At 42.1% G+C, this 18,841-nt stretch overlaps 1 protein-coding gene across 3 annotated transcripts in view; it reads left to right on the top strand.

Annotated features, from left to right (window-relative positions):
* Positions 1-18,841, top strand: part of KIF13B (kinesin family member 13B) — a 221,803-nt gene that overhangs the window by 124,732 nt on the left and 78,230 nt on the right. For all 3 annotated transcript variants that reach the window (XM_038397207.2, XM_038397206.2, XM_043510083.1), the window contains 6 exons: positions 428-618; positions 1,385-1,595; positions 3,700-3,862; positions 8,034-8,180; positions 11,449-11,598; positions 12,194-12,322. In XM_038397207.2, the coding sequence (XP_038253135.1) occupies positions 428-618; positions 1,385-1,595; positions 3,700-3,862; positions 8,034-8,180; positions 11,449-11,598; positions 12,194-12,322 (991 nt within the window). The remainder of the gene's footprint in view (positions 1-427; positions 619-1,384; positions 1,596-3,699; positions 3,863-8,033; positions 8,181-11,448; positions 11,599-12,193; positions 12,323-18,841) is intronic.

Here is an 18,841-nt window from a genome sequence, read left to right as displayed (position 1 = left end):
CGTACCCGGGGACACTCAGGTAAATAAAGCGTCTCACAGCCCGCCAGGGGCTTACCCTGAACAAGCCGTGAACCAAGTTTTGGAACCCCTGGTCTAGAGGATAACAATGGTCGCTTCTGGCTTTAGAATCTATGAATAGATAGGTGTCCATCTGGTATAAATAGTTGTATCTGAAGGAGAGGAGAGAAGGGCTGTTGTACTTCCAGTCTGATTTAGTGGTCCTGGTTAGGGTGCTTTGAAACCTTTATTTTGACTCTACTGAGGAGGGCACCACCTTCATCCACACAATATTTTAAAAGGAAAATCTATGGGTTGTAGGGACTTGCCTTCATTTTAAGAATCCTCTAAAAGCAAGTTTTATTACAGAGGCAGGGGATAAAAATTGTTTGTTTGTTAGACATTGCTTTTTCTTTTCTTTTTTTTAAAGATTGAGTTTGCCAAAAAAGAAAAAGAAAGTAGAGCAGGAGGATGAAGAGCAAGACAACTCTCTGAGGTGCAGCAACAGTGTTGAGCAGCTAGATATAGATGGAGACAATTCCAGTGAAGTATCCAGTGAAATGAACTTCAGCTATGAATATGCCCAAATGGAAGTTATCATGAAGGCACTCAGTGGCAATGGTAAGTGGCAGCAGATATATTAAGAATACAAACAGGGAATAGGATTACATCCTGAGTACCTTGTAACCCAGGAATCATTTTCCTTTCTAGCTTCCTACTGAATACACTTTCTTCTCTTAGTCACTTTACCCTTGAAGGGAAAAAAACCCTACAAAACTTGTTAGAATTCACAGTTTCTGTTCAGGCGAGACCCAGAACTAGAACATTGGGTATATCATGGTCTAGTATTGAGGTGTTTGGGCAGAGCTTTGTACTCTCTGATCCTGCAGCTGACTCTGAAGTCAAGTTTTTTGGTTTCAGTAGCCTTATATAGCTGCCAAAGGTGTCCCAGTTTGCAAACGTGAGGGGAATTGATTCAATCTGACCTTGTCCATCTCTAACTTCCATTAGATCACCTACCTATCCCTCTCTGATTTCTAATGCTAAACCACAGAACAAAATAACAATTGGTTTTGTATACTTTGACAAAATAGTTCATCTCTTCTAGTTATTTTTAATCTTTAGAGTACACTTCATCCATTGATCTGAGGGCTTTACAAAGATGGAAAACTAGCAGTATCCCTATTTTATAGATGAGGACTGAGCCATAGAAAAGTGGTAACTTGTTCAAGATCATGGAGATAAACTCATGGAATACAATCCAGGTCCCCTTAGTCCCATACTCTGTGCCCTGTTCACTGGATCACTGCTTCCCTCTAATAGCTCTGCACTCAGTGAGTGTCCAAACACTTCAATACTAGCTTCTTTATTTTCAACACCGTTTTAGACCCGATGCAGTCAATCTTGCAGAGTGTGGAACAGCAGTACGAAGAGGAGAAGCAATCCGCACTGGAGCGGCAGCGGCTAATGTACGAGCATGAACTAGAGCAGTTGCGAAGGCGGTTATCTCCAGAGAAACAACACTTCCGCAGCATGGACAGGTTCTCCTCCCACTCGCCCAGTGCTCAGCAGCGCTTACGCCAGTGGGCGGAAGAGAGGTGGGTAATGAGAAAATATACAGCATTTCTCAAGCAGTGGTGGTCAGGCTTGCGGTCTTCTACTGCCAGTGAAGTCTCTTATAGATTTAAGATGCATTTGACTACAACGCATGTCCTTGGCTCCCAAGAAGAGCCCTGCAGAGAAACAACAATGTTGTGGGGATACCATCAGCCAAGAGGAAATGTCAGTGTAAGGATTATCAGACCATGCATTTTTTTTCTAACAAATCCTAGAAAATAAAGATGGAAAAGAACTATTTTGTCACCTTATCTAGTCATTCAGGAATGCTATCTACAGTGTATTCTCAAATGGCGCATCCATTTTAATTTTAAGTGAAGAATAGGAGATTGGGGGAAGTTTATGGACTCCTCTATAAACTATAGCACAGGGGTGGACTGATCCTCCGAGCCGCATAGAATAATCTTCAGAAATTTGAGAGCCAGGCACGCCTGCTGGGGCTTAAGTCCTGGGGTCATGCCTGCTGAGGCTTGGCTTCAACCCTGCAGTGGCGTGGTGGGGCTAGGGGCTTCTGTCCCTCGGGGGAGGAGGGTACCGGGGCTTCTGCTCCGCGGGAGGTGCCTGCCCGGGCTCGGGGCTTTTGCTCTGCAGGGAGCAGGGGCTTGGGGCTTTAGCTCTGTGGAAAGCACCTACCAGGGCTTGGGGCTTTGCAGCTGAAGCCCCGAGCCCCGACAGGCACTTCCTGTTGGGTTGAAGTCCCAAGTTCTGGCAGGAACCTCCCACAGGACTGAAGCCCCATACCCCCCCCCCCACATACACCTCCACACACACACCGTTTCCCCGCCACAGGGCAGAAGCTCTGAGCTCCTCCCACCAAGTCTGGTGGATGGAAATTGGGGGAGGGGGGCATGGAGAGCTCTGCAAGCTGCACTTTAACTGTAAAAGAGCCGCATGCAGCTCACGAGCCATGGTTTGACCATCCCTGCTATAGCAACAGTCATCCAAAGATTGTCCACCATGGAAGCAACTCCTTCTTTCAGAGACTGCAAACCTACCTCTTACAGCCACTGTATTTCTTCTACTCATGTTCATCTATCTGACCTGAGCAGTCCTAAGACGGGGAATAGAATAGCACTAAATGAAGGAGGATTGTCCCACAGTCCCTACAAGACTGTGGGAGTTGGTCGCTGGCTCTAGTGGAGTAATTCATTTGGGCCCAGAGAGGGATCCTCCTACCCCTTCCTAGAAAATCCCAGTGAAGGTGCTCAGGACTTCTGCCTCCTGTCATAACAGAATCACTGACAGTGTTTCTGACAGTAACAGCAGCCTTATGGTGAAAGTGATGCTTTGCCTAAAGCAGAGGGTGAGGCAGAAGTAATAGTAATTAAAACACACACACACACACACCAATAATCCACTGTTAACTTAAACTCCCAAAGAAACATTTTTTGAAAAAATAAGTGTTGTAATGAAGGATGGAGCATTTCATCTCTAGATCACCAGTTCAAATCCAGCCCAGATCAGTTGTGACCATCTCGTAATAATTTGGTGGCTTGTGTAGAAGGAATTTGGTGTCCAGCATAGATCCCTGTGAAGAGGTCTCTGTATCACAGTAGGCACTAATTGATACTCTTCTCGGAGAACAAATATTGACTGGATCATGGAGACTGAATTATCCTTTCATCTTAACACAGTTCTTCCACTTCTGGGGTGGGAAAGGTGTGGAATAGCTCACACAGGTGCTGCCTGTTCTATGGATACAGGGGGAGGCCTTTGAGTCTCTGGCCTTGGCAGCCTAGCAACTTTCGTATTCACTAAATTCATAGGTTTCAGAGCCCATGAAAGCTTATGTCCAAATAAATTTGTTAGTCTCTAAGGTGCCACAAGGAATCCTTGTTGTTTTTACTAAATTCTTATAAATTTCAAATATCTTTTTCAAAAAGACCAAGTTGGCATTTAGCTAATCTTTCTATTTTAAAATCAGTTACTTTGGATATTGATTCCTATGAATGCCCTACCTACAGGGCAGTGATCAGCTTCATGGTCCTGTGTGTTCTACTGCAAGTCTAGTTAGACGTTTCCTCGCTAAAACAATTTATTGGTTGTCTTTTTTTTTTTTCTCCTCTCTTCCCCCCCCTTTAAAAGAGAAGAAATGTTGAACCACAGCCTGAGGAAGCTGAGAGAGCAAATTGTTAAAGCTAATTTGTGTGTGAGAGAAGCCAGTTTCATCTCAGACGAATTGGACAAGAGTACGGAGTATAAGGTCACTCTGCAGATCCCAGCTTCAAGTCTTAATGCTAACAGAAAGGTGAGGCAGCAGCTCACTGAGCTTAATCATTGTTCAATAAAAGGTTGCCTCGTGGTGCACTTCAGATTGTGATCCAATGGCTCTAATGATTCAGATAATTTGCCACATGTTGGAAGAGCATGTAGCATGTTTATTGTATCTGACAACATGAAAGTATGGAAATATACCAGTTTATGAAAATGTGATGTGGTGCAAGTTCTCTCAACTAGAACAAAATTCACCCTCATGTTGCCTGGTGCTAAAATTCCATTTTGCCTAAAAAAAAAGTATTTCATAATGCATTAGTTTAAAATCAGTTTCTACAGCAATAATGCCAGAGTTTAAAAACACCAAAGAAATTTTTAAAAACAATGAAACATGCTCTTAAGTTTGCCTGCTAACCATGGTCATTTGACCCAACTGCCAGTAATATGGGAGTCCCTCCATGTTAATCCCATTACATTGTGATCACCTGATATAGTGGCCATAAAAGTAGCATTTCCTTTTTGTGGCTGTTTATTAAAGGTCTTCACTGTATGGTTACATTTCACATGAGATGACAAAAGCCAAAGGTATTATTTAAAATTTCAATTTATACCTTTTGCTGCTTCATACTTGCCATCGTTATTATTCTCTGCAGGGTAAATCATATCTCTCTCATGTACTTATCTAGCCCCCATCACCATAATATCTGAGCAACTCAGAATCTTTAACATACTTACCACAACATCCCTGTGAAGTAGGGAAGTTCTGTTATTCCCATTTTATAGATTGGTAACTGAGGCACAGAGAGACTTAAGTGACTTGTCTAAGGTCACACAGAAGCATGTGTCAGAGCAGGGAATTGAACCCTAGTTTCCCCATGTCCCAGGCTACTGACTTAATCATGGAACCATGATTCCTCTCTGATATTGCACACTTATGTTGACCAGATCATAAGAATTTAGGACAAGAAGAGCCCAGTAAAGGATACGTTTCAACCTACACTTGGAATTTTTATTAGTCACTTTAGAGCTCAGCCTTATATACGTCGAGATTTTTGTCTATAAAGGTAATCTTTCAATAAGCTTAAAAATATGAAGGAAACATTAATTTCTTTTTTATTGTTAGCAGCTAGACTTTGTATTGCACGTTACTGGAAAAATGTGACCATTCCTCCCAGGGAATTGTGGTATAACAAAATATGGACTGTCCTTGTAATGGTAGAATTTTTACACCAAACATGTACGCAAGAGAAGCACCGAAAAGAGCATGGGTATTGAGAAATTTGCTTACTCTTCTTAGCATACTCAGAGGAGGACAGCTTCCCAGCCAGCAAGTGATGTAGTAGAAAAGGATAGCCCGATCCTCACTAATTATATAGATGTAATAATGAATAAGTAATGTAGATATATTACAAAAGAATAGCACAAGCATGTAGGAACAAAATGAGAGAGGCTAAGACAAATTGAGTTACATGTTGCAAGGGACGCAAAAAGCAAGAAGAAGAGGCTTTATAAGTACATTAAGAACAAGAGAAAGACTATGAAAATGTAGGTCTCCTACTTAGTGGAGAAGGAAAGCCAATAACTGATCAAGAAGGCTGAGGTGTTTAATGCATGTTTTGCTTCAGTTTTCACTAAAAAGGTTAATGGTGACCACATACTCAACCCAAGTAATATTAACAACAAGGGGGAAGGAACATAAACCAAAATAGGGAAAGAACAGGTTAAAGAATATTTAGATGTAGTCAAGTTGGCAGTTCTGGATTAAATTTATTCTAGGGTACTTAAGGAAGTAGCTGAAGCAATCTCAGAACTGTTAGCAATGATCTTCAAGAATGGATGGAACAGTGAGGTCCCAGAGGACTGGAGAAGGGCAAATGTAATATCTATCTAAGAAAAGTGGAACTAAGAGGACCCTGGGAAATCATCAACCAGTCACCTAACTTTGATACCTGGACCTTAACAAATCATTAAACACCTAAATGATAATAGTGTTATAAGGAATAGCTACATGGATTTGTCAAGAACAATTCATGCCAAACAAACCTAATTTCCTTCTTTGACATTGTTACTTGTCTGGTGGATAGTGGAGAAGCAACAGACGTGTTGTATCTTGATTTGAGTAGGGCTTTTGACACAGTCCCACATGACAGTCTCGTAAGCAAACTAGGGAAATATGGTAGAGATTAAATTCCTATAGGGCGAGAGCACAACTGTCTGAAAGACCGTGCTCAGATTATTTATCAATCATGTGTTGTCAAACTGGGAGAGTTTATCTAGTGAGGTCTCCCAGGAGCCATTCCTAGGTCCAGTACTAGTCAATATTTTCATCAATGCCTTGGATAATGTAAAAAGTATGCTTATAAAATTTGCAAGCTGGGAGGGGTTACAAACACTTTTGGAGAACAGGATTAGAATTGAACATGACTGTCACAAATTGAAGAATTGGTCTGAAATCAACAAGATGAAATTCAATAAAAGACAAGTGCAAAGTTTTTCACTTAAGGAAAAGTCAAATACACATCTACAAAATGGGGAATAACTGGCTATGTCGTAAAGATTGGGGGGTTATAATGGATCACAAATTGAATATGAGTCAACAGTGTGGTGCAGTTGCAAAAAAGACTGGGTTGTATTAACAAGAGTGTTGTATACAAGATCCAGGAGGCAATTGTCCTGCTCTGCTCAACACTGGTAAGCCTCAGCTGGAGTGCTGTGTCCAGTTCGAGTGCCTGTCTTTAGCAAAGATGTGGAAAATTGGAGAGGGAGTCCAAAGCAGAGCAACCAAAAAGATAAGGTTTAGAAAACCTATGAGGAAAGGTTAAAAAAAAACAAAACTAGGCATGTTTAGTCTTGAAGAAGATAGTGGGAGGAGGTGGACCTGATAAGTCTTCAAATATGTTAAGGGCTGCTATAAAGAGAACTATGATCAGTTTTCCATGTCCACTGAAGGTAGGACAAGAAGTAATCTGCTTAAATCTGCAACAAGGGAGAAGCAGGTTCGATATTATGAAAAACTTACAAACCATAAGGGTAGTTAAGTTCTGGAATAAGCTTCCAAGTGAGGTTGTGGAATCCTTGTCATTGAAGGTTTTTAAGAACAGGTTAGAACAGTGGCTCTCAAACATATTTGATCGCACCCTGCTTCTTTGTGTCTGTTGTAGTTTACGCCCCCCTCCCACCACACAGGTACGTATACCGTTAAAAAGAAATTAACATGCAACTCTCACTACATATTAAAAACAGTAAGGCAGGCATTGATTCAAACAAAGCCAACTATCCATTGTAATAAGAGCAAAATCAAAACTGATAGTGCTCAGTGCATACAATTAAATGTGCACACTGCATCATAGCAAACAGATTAACGTACAGATGGCAGTGACTTTGTATAATGCTGTGAAAGTTTAACAGAAATTCATCAAAATCCACAGCGCCATCTAGAGTCAAATGTACAGCGCCATCTGAGGACCTGATATGTCTGGAGGAATCAGCTTTGCTAGTAATTCATTGCTGTGGGTAAAATGTGCACAGTAAGGTTGTTTGTTCCCCCTAAAGCGTGTCTGTCTCTCTCTCACACACACACACACACACACACACACACACACACACACACACACACACACACACCCCCGAGGTGAGGAGGTCTGCCCCTCATTTTGAGAACCTCTGGGTTAGAACACCTGTTAAGGATGGTCTAGGTTTGCTTGGTCCTGCCTCAGGACAGGTAGTGGGACTTAATGACTTCGCAAGGAACCTTTCAGCCCTACATTTTTATGATTCTATGTTAAACATTTTATTGCAATTTTGCCTTAATAAAAAGTTATGAGGAAATAAATAAAAGGAAGGAAATGATTATGCAACTGCATGAGTTTGGACACTGTAGGTGGTAATCTTACTTTGAATTTGCAGCCCCTTTCATTTGAGGCTCTTTATGAAATGCTTAAATATTCATCCTTGTAACACTTTTGTAAAGGAAGGGATCTATGAAGATCTCTGCCATTGTTACTGGGATAAAATGTGGCAGTTTAACAGATCATGGCCATGCGATGTTGACAGTTGGACTTGGATTCTACTATTCCAAATTTGGCTGCTCAAACTAGATTTTTTTTTTTTAAATCAAAAAGTTACTTTCCGTTTAACTGTGTGCCAGTTGTCATGACATGGATTCCTTACTCAGGCCGCCTTCTCTAATGGTTTTGTTTCTGCAGCGAGGTGCAGTTCTTAGTGAGCCTGCTATTCAGGTGAGAAGGAAAGGGAAAGGCAAACAGATCTGGTCACTGGAGAAATTGGAAAACCGACTAATAGATATGAGGGATCTTTATCAAGAATGGCAGATGTGTGAGGACGACAACCCAGTAAGTATGAATGGGGGAGAGAGACCAGTAATGTGGTGATAAAATTAAGTGCCTGTTATGTTTTTTAAAAAAAAAAAAGAAAAAAAAAAGGAAACTATTGGGTATGGGAAGGGGTTGGCAAAAAGTTGCCACTTATCTTGAAACCTTGCTTATTTCTAGTACTGAACAGAGACTCTGAAAGTTCTTTAATATTTCGTTAACCTGCCGTATCTTATCAGTTTCATATTTCTTTCCACTTGTGATTTGACAGTGGATCCTAGAAGAACTAGGATTACAAGAAGAGAAGCTAAGTAGAGAGAACAAGAGTTGTGCTCCTGGTCAACTTTTGAATAGTGTGAATTTAAAATGGTTAATGTAACCTGGCTGAAGATAGGCCCCAAATTTACCTTACTGTAAGCCCTGGTCTATGCTACAAAATTACTTTGATATAACTAAATTGCTCAAGGGTGTGAATAATCCATACCCCTGAACGAGATAGTTATACCAACCCTATGCGTCGGTGTAGACAGCGCTATGTCAGTGGGCACATAGCTACCATCTTTCGTGGAGGTGGAATTATTAAGCCTATGAGAGAGCTCTCTCCCATCAACTTAGAGCGTCTTCACCTGAAGCGGTACAGTAGCACAGCTGCAGATTTGGACTATAGACTTGCCCTGACAGTTACCGTGGTGGTTCGGATCACTCTGCTCAATTTTAATTTCTTGCCTATGTCAGACACTCTAGAGGAGGGTTTCAGAGTAGCAGCCGTGTTAGTCTGTATCTGCAAAAAGAAAAAGGAGTACTTGTGGCACCTTAGAGACTAACAAATTTATTTGAGCATAAGCTTTTGTGAGCTACAGCTCACTTCATCGGGTGCAGTATAAGGCATGTGGATCAGCAAACTATAGGATAGTTTTTCTACTGTAATAGTACGTGCAAACCTAGCCACCCTTAAAAGTTTTGTTTGCCTCTTTTCCCGCTAGAGTGGAAGAAAGTTTGTCTATTAGATTTTGTTTAAAGCAGTAGTACAGTGGGGAGATTTTATATACACAGAGAACATGAAACAATGGGTGTTACCATACACACTATAATGAGAGTGATCAGGTAAGGTGAGCTGTTACCAGCAGGAGCTGGCATTTACAGGCTGAAATTGTGGGAAAGTAGCATCACTTGCCCCATAACCTCAGCCATACAGAACACAGTGCCATCCATAGCCTCAGAAACAACTCGGACACTATAATCAAAAAGGCTGACAGAGGAGGTGCTGTCGTCATCATGAATAGGTCAGAATATGAACAAGAGGCTACTAGGCAGCTCTCCAACATCACTTTCTACAAGCCATTACCCTGTGATCCCACTGAGGGTTACCAGAAGAAACTACACCATCTGCTCAAGAAACTCTGAAAAAGCAAAAGAACAAATCCCCACAACACACCCCTAGAACCCCAAGCAAGGGTATTCTGTCCACTCCCCAAGATCCATAAACCTGGAAATCCTGGATGCCCATCATCTCAGGCATTGGCACCCTGACAGCAGGATTGTCTGGCTATGTAGACTCCCTCCTCAGGCCCTACGCTACCAGCACTTCTAGCTATCTTCGAGACACCACTGACTTCCTGAGGAAACTACATCGGTGATCTTCCTGAAAACACCATCCTAGCCACTATGGATGTAGAAGCCCTCTACACCAACATTCCACACAGAGATGGACTACAAGCCGTCAGGAACAGTATGCCAACCTTTTTATGGATGACTTAGAACAGCGCTTCCTCAGCTCTCGTCCCCTAATGCCCCTACTCTACTTGTGCTGCATTGATGACATCATCATCTGGACCATGGAAAAGAAGCCCCATGAGGAATTCCACCATGATTTCAACAATTTCCATCCCACCATCAACCTCAGCCTGGACCAGTCCACACAAAAGATCCACTTCCTGGACACTATGGTGCTACTAAGTGATGGCCACAAAACCACAACCCTACACCGGAAACCTACTGACTGCTATACTTACCTTCATGCCGCCAGGTTTCATCCAGACCACACCACATGATCCATTGTCTACAGCCAAGCTTTACAATACAACTGCATTTGCTCAAACCCCTCAAACAGGGACAGACACCTTCAAGATCTCTATCAAGCGTTCTTACAGCTACAATAGCCACAGGCTGAAGTGAAAAAAACAGATTGACAGAGCCAGAAGTCACCTACTACAGGACAGGCCCAACAAAGAAAATAACAAAATGCCACTAGCAGTCATCTTCAGCCCCCAACTAAAACCTCTCCAGTGCATCTTCGAGGATCTACAACCTATCCTGAAGGATGACCCATCACTCACAGATCTTGGGAGACTGGCCAGTCCTTGCTTACAGACAGCTCCCTAACCTGAAGCAAATACTCACCAGCAACCACACAACAGAACCACTAACCCAGAAACCTATCCTTGCAACAAAGCCCGTTACCAACTGTGTCAACATATCTATTCAGGGGACACCATCATAGGGCCTAATCATATCAGCCACACTCAGATGCTCGTTCACCTGCACATCTACCAATGTGATATATGCCATCATGTGCCAGCAATGCCCCTCTACCATGTACATTGGCCAAACCAGACAGTCTCTACGTAAAAGAATAAATGGACACAAATCAGACGTCAAGAATTAGAACATTCAAAAACCAGTCGGAGAACACTTCAGTCTCTCTGGTCACTCAATTACAGACCTAAAAGTGGCTATACTTCAACAAAAAACTTCAAAAACAGACTCCAATGAGAGACTGCTGAATTGGAATTAATTTGCAAACTGGACACCATTAAATTGGGCTTGAATAGAGACTGGGAGTGGATGTGTCATTACACAAAGTAAAACTATTTCCCCATGTTTATTTTCCCTGACCCCGCTACTGTTCCTCACATGTTCTAGTGAACTACTGGAAATTGCCCACCTCGATCATCACTACAAAAGATTTTTTTTTTTCCTTCCTGCTGGTAATAGCTCACCTTACCTGATCACTCTCTTTACAGTGTGTATGGTAACACCCATTATTTCCTGTTCTTTGTGTATATAAAATCTCCCCACTGCATTTTTCATTCCATGCATCCGATGAAGTGAGCTGTAGCTCACGAAAGCTTATGCTCAAATAAATTTGTTGGTCTCTAAGGTGGCACAAGTACTCCTTTCCTTTTTACTCTAGAGGAAGAGAACAAAAACCTGTGAAACCTCACCAGTTCATCAGTGCTGTGAAAATGACATCAGCTTAGTTTTTACATTATTTTGAATTTGTTTCAAGTTAACTAGGTCTTACTTCAGACGAGCTGATCCATTCTATGATGAACAAGAAAACCATAGTCTCATCGGAGTGGCCAATGTTTTTCTTGAGTCCCTGTTTTATGATGTGAAGCTGCAATATGCTGTTCCTATCATCAATCAGAAGGGAGAGGTTTGTCATTCCTATACATCATAATTTTTAGCTGTTTAATGGAAGTCATTAGGGCTTTTCAGTATTGTACGAAAGATGCTCCCCAGCCACTGGCACATGTTACTAATGATATTTCAGGATCGAGTGGCTAGTCCTTTACCTTCTCCCTCCTCCCTCTGGTATCTTAATGATGCACCTGTGTGTTACTTGGGCAGTTACAAACCCCAGTCTCATAATAATGATGGATATGAAGTCGTGTAAGCTCCAGTTCCAGGTAGAGCAGTCATAAATGAATGGGAGGCAATTGGGTACAGCCAAAGTAATACCTTGCTATTGGTAATGCTCAGAGGTCCCAATTGGGATTGAGGCTCCACTGTGGTAGGTTCTGTACAAGCTCATAGGAAGACTGTCCTTTCCCCAAAGAGCTTGCAGTCTAAAACAAGATAAGTGAATGGGACAAAACAATAGAAGGGAAGCAGAGGAGGGAGGAAGAGGTCCCATGGTGATAGATTAGGTATTCTCATAACATAGCAGTGCATTAGCATAGCTACCTGAAAAGGTTTGAAACCATTGTTTGGTGACATCTGATATTTCCCATCCACCTTTTTTTCATTAGGTGTCAGGTCGTCTTCATGTTGAAGTTGTGCGAGTGAGTGGAGCGATTGGGGAGAGAATCGTAGGAGGTGATGATTGCACAGACTATTCAAGAGAGAACGACATACAGGAGAACAAACTAGTTTGTATGGTGAGTTCTAGATGCATTCAATAAACAATATTGTCACATCCTCAATACTGAGCCAACTTCTTCCTTTGTTACTACCCAAGTGTAAAAAACGTGATTAAATGTTTGTGGTGCATTAGCTTCCATGTTAGTGATAAATTACACTGCATCTCCTTTTGTTTACCACCTATGTTCAGTTATACTATCATTATCCTAGCTTGTGAATTGTTCAGTTTATACAGCCTATTTGAAAGCATCTTGGTGTTTCAAGATTTAAAGAAAACAAATAGCTATGAATGCTCAGTGCTGTGTGCAGTGTAGTACGCTGGTTGTATTTTTCATGGGCTTGCTTAATGCCCTGGGGTTCATAATTGGCCCTGAAATATCTGTCTTGTCTCCTCTCAAAGAATTTCATTTTCTGAATGGTGGAAATAATGCAAGAAGACTGAATCTTGTGATCCTTTGGTCCCATAATGGCATTTTTCTGGTCCCATAATGGCATTCATTAAAAATCAAAACAAAAATCCCAAGATTTACCCTCAAACATTTTTATCACCCTTATTTGGGGCCGTAATAAAACCAAATGTGGAGTCTTATTCTTAGTAAATAATTTTATTCAACCAAAAAAAGATTCAGTCTCATAACCCTGGTCTCTTGCATCTATATATGGGAAAGGTGTGGGGGGAGGGAAGCTGTTCTCTTGTGCATGGTTGAGGTGGGATGGGAGGGAAAGCATGGTGGATGCCCAGCAGAGGGAGCTAAGTATGCAACAGCTCTATATGGTGTATGTGTGCAAATGGAAGGCACTGGTGGCCACTAGCAAGTCATGATACATGCAAATTACATGAACCAGAAATTAGGAAGCTACAATTATCTAGAGAATCCTAATTCAGTTGAACTTAGTTCTACTAGTAAAAAGGGAAGCTTGCTTTGCAAAATATTACAACCTGTTTAAAAAAATGGATTGTACATTTAGAATAGAATGACTCTGAAGATAAGGTTCCACTGGGCCTTGGTAGAACTTGCAAAACAGTTCATAGAATATCATAGAATATCAGAGTTGGAAGGGACCTCAGGAGGTCATCTAGTCCAACCCCCTGCTCAAAGCAGGACCAATCCCCAACTAAATCATCCCAGCCAGGGCTTTGTCAAGCCTGACCTTAAAAACCTCTAAGGAAGGAGATTCCACCACCTCCCTAGGTAACCCATTCCAGTGCTTCACCACCCTCCTAGTTAGTGAAAAATTTTTTCCTAATATCCAACCTAAACCTCCCCCACTGCAAGTTCAAGAGAGGTGGCAGTTTTTCAAAGGCACATTATTAAGGGCACAAGAGCAAACTATCCCACTGCATAGGAAAGAATGAATGTATGGCAAGAGACCACCCTGGCTTCACCAGGAGATCTTTAATGATCTGAAACTCAAAAAAGAACCCTATAAAAAGTAGAAACTAGGTCAAATTACAAAGAATGAAAAAACCAAATACATTTGTAGGGACAAAATTAGAAAGGCTAAGCACAAGACAAGACTAAACTAGCTAGAGACAAAGGGTAACAAGAAAACATTCTACAAATACATTAGAAGCAAGAGGAAGACCAAGAACAGAGTAGTTCTGTTACTTAGTGAAGGGGGAAAAGCAATAACAGAAAATGTGGAAATGGCAGAAGTGTTAAATGACTTTTGTTTGTTTTCACCAAGAAAGTTAGTAGCAGTTGGACATCTAACATAGTGAATGCCAGTGAAAGTGAGGTAGGATCAGAGGCTAAAATAGGGAAAGAAAAAGTTAAGTTACTTAGTCAAGTTAGATGTCTTCAAATCACCAGGATGTGATGAAATACATCTTAGAATACCCAAGGAGCTGACTGAGCCATTAGCAATTATCTTCAAAAAGTCATGGAAGAGGGGGAGATTCCAGAGGACTGGAAAACAGTAAATATAATGCCCAGCTATAAAAAGGGGAATAAAGACAACCTGGGGAATTACAGACCAGTCAGCATAACTTCAGTACCCGGAAAGGTAAGGGAGCAAATAATTAAGTAATCAATTTTCAAATACCTGGAGGATAATAAGGTGATAAGTAACAGTCAGCATGGATTTGTCAAGAACAATCAAACCAACCTGATAGCTTTCTTTGACAGGGTAACAAGCCTTGTGAATAGGAGAGAAGCTGTAGATGTGGTATATCTTGACTTTAGTAAGGCTTTTGTTACTGTCTCACATGACCTTCTCATAAACAAACTAATGAAATACAACCTAGATGGGGCTACTATAAGGTGGGTGCATAACTGGTTGGAAAATGGTTCCCAGAGAGTAGTTATCAGTGGTTCACAGTCATGCTGGAAGTGCATAACAAGTGGGGTCCCTCAGGGATCAGTTCTGGGTCTGGTTTTGTTCAATATCTTCATCAGTGATTTAGATAATGGCAGAGAGAGAGCACTTATAAAGTTTGCGGACAAACTGGGAGGGATTGCAAGTGCTTTGGAGGATAGGATTATAATTCAAAATGATCAAGACAAACTGGAGAAATGGTCTGAAGTAAATAGGATGAAATTCAATAAGGACAAATGTAAAGTACTTCACTTAGGAAAGAACAATCAGTGCACACATACAAAATGGGAAATGACTGCCAAGGAAGTAGTACTGCAGAAAGGAATCTGGGGATCATAGCAGATCACAAGCTAAATATGAGTCAACAGTGTAACACTATTGCAAGAAAGCAAACATCATTCTGGGATGTAGTAGCAGGCATGTAAGCAAGGCACAAGTAGTAATTCTTCTGCCCTCCCTCACGCTGATTAGGCCTCAACTGGAGTATTGTGTCTAGAAATCATGATATGAGGGAAGATTGGAAAAAATTGGGTTTGTTTAATCTGGAGAAGAGAAGACAGAGGGGATGACATAAGTTTTCAAGCACATAAAAGGTTGTTACAAGGAGGAAGGGGAAAAATTGTTCTCCTTAACCTCTGATGATAGGTCAAGAAGCAATGGTCTTAAATTGCAGCAAGTGCGGTTTAGGCTGGCCATTAGGAAAAACTTCCGAACTGTCAGGGTAGTTAAGCACTGGAATAAATGGCCTAGGAAGGTTGTGGAATCTCAGTCATTAGAGATTTTTAAGGGCAAGACAGACAGACACCTGACAGGGATGGTCTAGATCAGAGGTGGGCAAACTACAGCCCACAGGACCGTGCTGCCTGGCCCTTGAGCTCCTGTCCCCTCCCGCACACTCTCAGTTTGCCTTGCTGCCATCGCTCTGGGTGGTGGGGCTGCAAGTTCCTGCCTGGCACCGTGGCTGCAAGAGCCCCTGGTTTAGTGTATTAAATTGCTTCCTGAAAGAATGTGCTACTTACGGTGTACTACTTACGGCTGCCAGTCCTGGTGCTCTGAGTGGCATGGTAAGGGGCAGGGGGTCCTGAGAGGCAGTCAAGGGACAGGGAGCAGGGGGCGGTTGGATAGGCATGGGAGTCCCGGGGGGCCTGTCAGAGGCGGGCGTGTGGATAGGGTTCAGGGCAGTCAGGGGATTCATAGATTCATAGATACTAAGGTCAGAAGGGACCACTCTGATCATCTAGTCCGACCTCCTGCACAGCGCAGGCCACAGAATGTCACCCACCACTCCTATGAAAAACCTCACCCATGTCTGAGCTATTGAAGTCCTCAAATCATGGTTCAAAACTTCAAGGAGCAGAGAAGCCTCCCTCCAGTCAACCATGCCCCATGCTACAGAGGAAGGCGAAAAACCTCCAGGGCCTCTCCAATCTGCCCTGGAGGAAAATTCCTTCCTGACCCCAAATATGGCAATCAGCTAAACCCTGAGCATATGGGCAAGATTCACCAGCCAGATACCCAGGAAAGAATTTTCTATAGTAACTCAGATCCCATCCATCTAATATCCCATCTCAGGGGATTTGGCCTATTTACCCTGAATATTTAAAGATCAGTTACTTACCAAAATCCCATTATCCCATCATACCATCTCCTCCATAAACTTATCGAGTAGAATCTTAAAACCAGATAGAGCTTTTGCCCCCACTGCTTCCCTTGGAAGGTTATTCCAAAACTTCACTCCTCTGATGGTTAAAAACCTTCGTCTGATTTCAAGTCTAAACTTCCTGGTGGCCAGTTTATACCCATTTGTTCTTGTGTCCACATTGGTGCTGAGCTGAAATAATTCCTCTCCCTCTCCTATATTTATCCCTCTGATATATTTATAGAGAGCAATCATATCTCCCCTCAACCTTCTTTTAGTTAGGCTAAACAAGCCAAGCTCCTTAAGTCTCCTTTCATAAGACAAGTTTTCCATTCCTCGGATCATCCTAGTAGCCCTTCTCTGTACCTGCTCCAGTTTGAATTCATCCTTTTTAAACATGGGAGACCAGAACTGCACACAGTATTCTAGGTGAGGTCTCACCAGTGCCTTGTATAACGGTACTAAAACCTCCTTATCCCTACTGGAAATGCCTCTCCTGATGCATCCCAAAACCGCATTAGCTTTTTTCACAGCCATATCACATTGGCAGCTCATAGTCATCCTATGATCAACCAATACTCCAAGGTCCTTCTCCTCTTCCGTTACTTCTAATTGATGCGTCCCCAGCTTATAACTAAAATTCTTGTTATTAATCCCTAAATGCATAACCTTACACTTCTCACTATTAAATTTCATCCTATTACTATTACTCCAGTTTACAAGGTCATCCAGATCCTCCTGTATAATATCCCGATCCTTCTCCGAATTGGCAATACCTCCCAGCTTTGTATCATCTGCAAACTTTATTAGCACACTCCCACTTTTTGTGCCAAGGTCAGTAACAAAAAGATTAAATAAGATTGGTCCCAAAACCGATCCCTGAGGAACTCCACTGGTAACCTCCCTCCAACCTGACAGTTCGCCTTTCAGTAGGACCCGTTGCAGTCTCCCCTTTAACCAATTCCTTATCCACCTTCTGATGTTCATATTGATCCCCATCTTTTCCAATTTTACTAATAATTCCCCACGTGGCACGGTATCAAACGCCTTACTGATATCTAGGTAAATTAGATCCACTGCGTTTCCTTTGTCTAAAAAATCTGTTACTTTTTCAAAAAAGGAGATTAGGTTGGTTTGGCACGATCTACCTTTTGTAAAACCATGTTGTATTTTGTCCCATTTACCATTGACTTCAATGTCCTTAACTAATTTCTCCTTCAAAATTTTTTCCAGGACCTTGCATACTACAGATGTCAAACTAACTGGCCTGTAGTTACCCGGATCACTTTTTTTCCTTTCTTAAAAATAGGAACTATATTAGCAATTCTCCAATCATTCGGTACTATTCCTGAGTTTACAGATTCATTAAAAATTCTTGCTAATGGGCTTGCAATTTCAGGTGCCAATTCCTTTAATATTCTTGGATGAAGATTATCTGGGCCCCCCGATTTAGTCCCATTAAGCTGTTTCAGTTTCGCTTCTACCTCTGATATGGTAATATCTACCTCTATATCCTCCTTTCCATTTGTCATGCTACCATTATCCCCAAGATCCTCTTTAGCCTTATTAAAGACTGAGGCAAAGTATTTGTTTAGATATTGGGCCATGCCTAGATTATCTTTAACCTCCGCTCCATCCTCAGTGTTAAGCGGCCCCACTTCTTCCTTCTTAGTTTTCTTCTTATTTATATGGCTATAGAACCTTTTACTATTGGTTTTAATTCCCTTTGCAAGGTCCAACTCTACTCGACTTTTAGCCTCTCTGACTTTATCCCTACATCTTCTGACCTCAATTAGGTAGGTTTCCTTGCTGATCCCTCCCATCTTCCACTCCCTGTATGCTTTCTGCTTCTTCATAATCACCTCTCTAAGATGCTTGCTCATCCAGCTTGGTCTACAACTCCTTCCTATGAATTTTTTCCCCTTTCTTGGGATACAGGCTTCCGATAGCTTCTGCAGTTTTGATTTAAAGTAATCCCAGGCCTCAACTGCCTTTAGATCCATAAGTTCTTCAGTCCAATCCACTTCCCTAACTAATTGCCTTAATTTTTGAAAGTCAGCCCTTTTGAAATCAAAAACCCTAGTTGCAGATTTATTTTTGTTAATCCTTCCATTTAGTTTGAACTGAATTAGCTCATGATCACTTGAGCCAAGATGGGGGGGTTGGTTAGGGGGTGGGGTCCTGGAGTGGTTGTTAGGGGCAGGGGCTCCTGGGTGGGGATAGTCGGGGGACAAGGAGCAGGGGGGGTTGAATGGGGTGGGGTTTCTGAGGTGGGCAGTCCAGGGCTCGGAAAGTGGGAGGGGGTGGATATGGGGTGGGGACGGGGACCAGGCTGTTTAGGGAGGGCCAGGCTTCTCTACGCGGCCCTCCATACAGTTTCAGAACCCCGATGTGGCCCTCAGGCCAAAAAGTTTGCCCACCCCGGTCTAGATAATACTTAGTGCTGCCTTCAGTGCAGGCTACTGGACTAGATGACCTCTCGAGATCCTTTCCAATCCTGTGATTATATGAGTTCTTGGGTGGGCACAGCTTTTCACTTCATGCTCTTCCTAGCATCCTAAAAGCAGTTGTGCTCCAA

This window comes from Dermochelys coriacea, chromosome 3, assembly GCF_009764565.3.
Source record: "Dermochelys coriacea isolate rDerCor1 chromosome 3, rDerCor1.pri.v4, whole genome shotgun sequence".
Taxonomy (NCBI): Eukaryota; Metazoa; Chordata; order Testudines; family Dermochelyidae; genus Dermochelys; species Dermochelys coriacea.
Note: the sequence above shows the minus strand (reverse complement) of the source record. Positions and strands in the feature narration are given on the sequence as shown.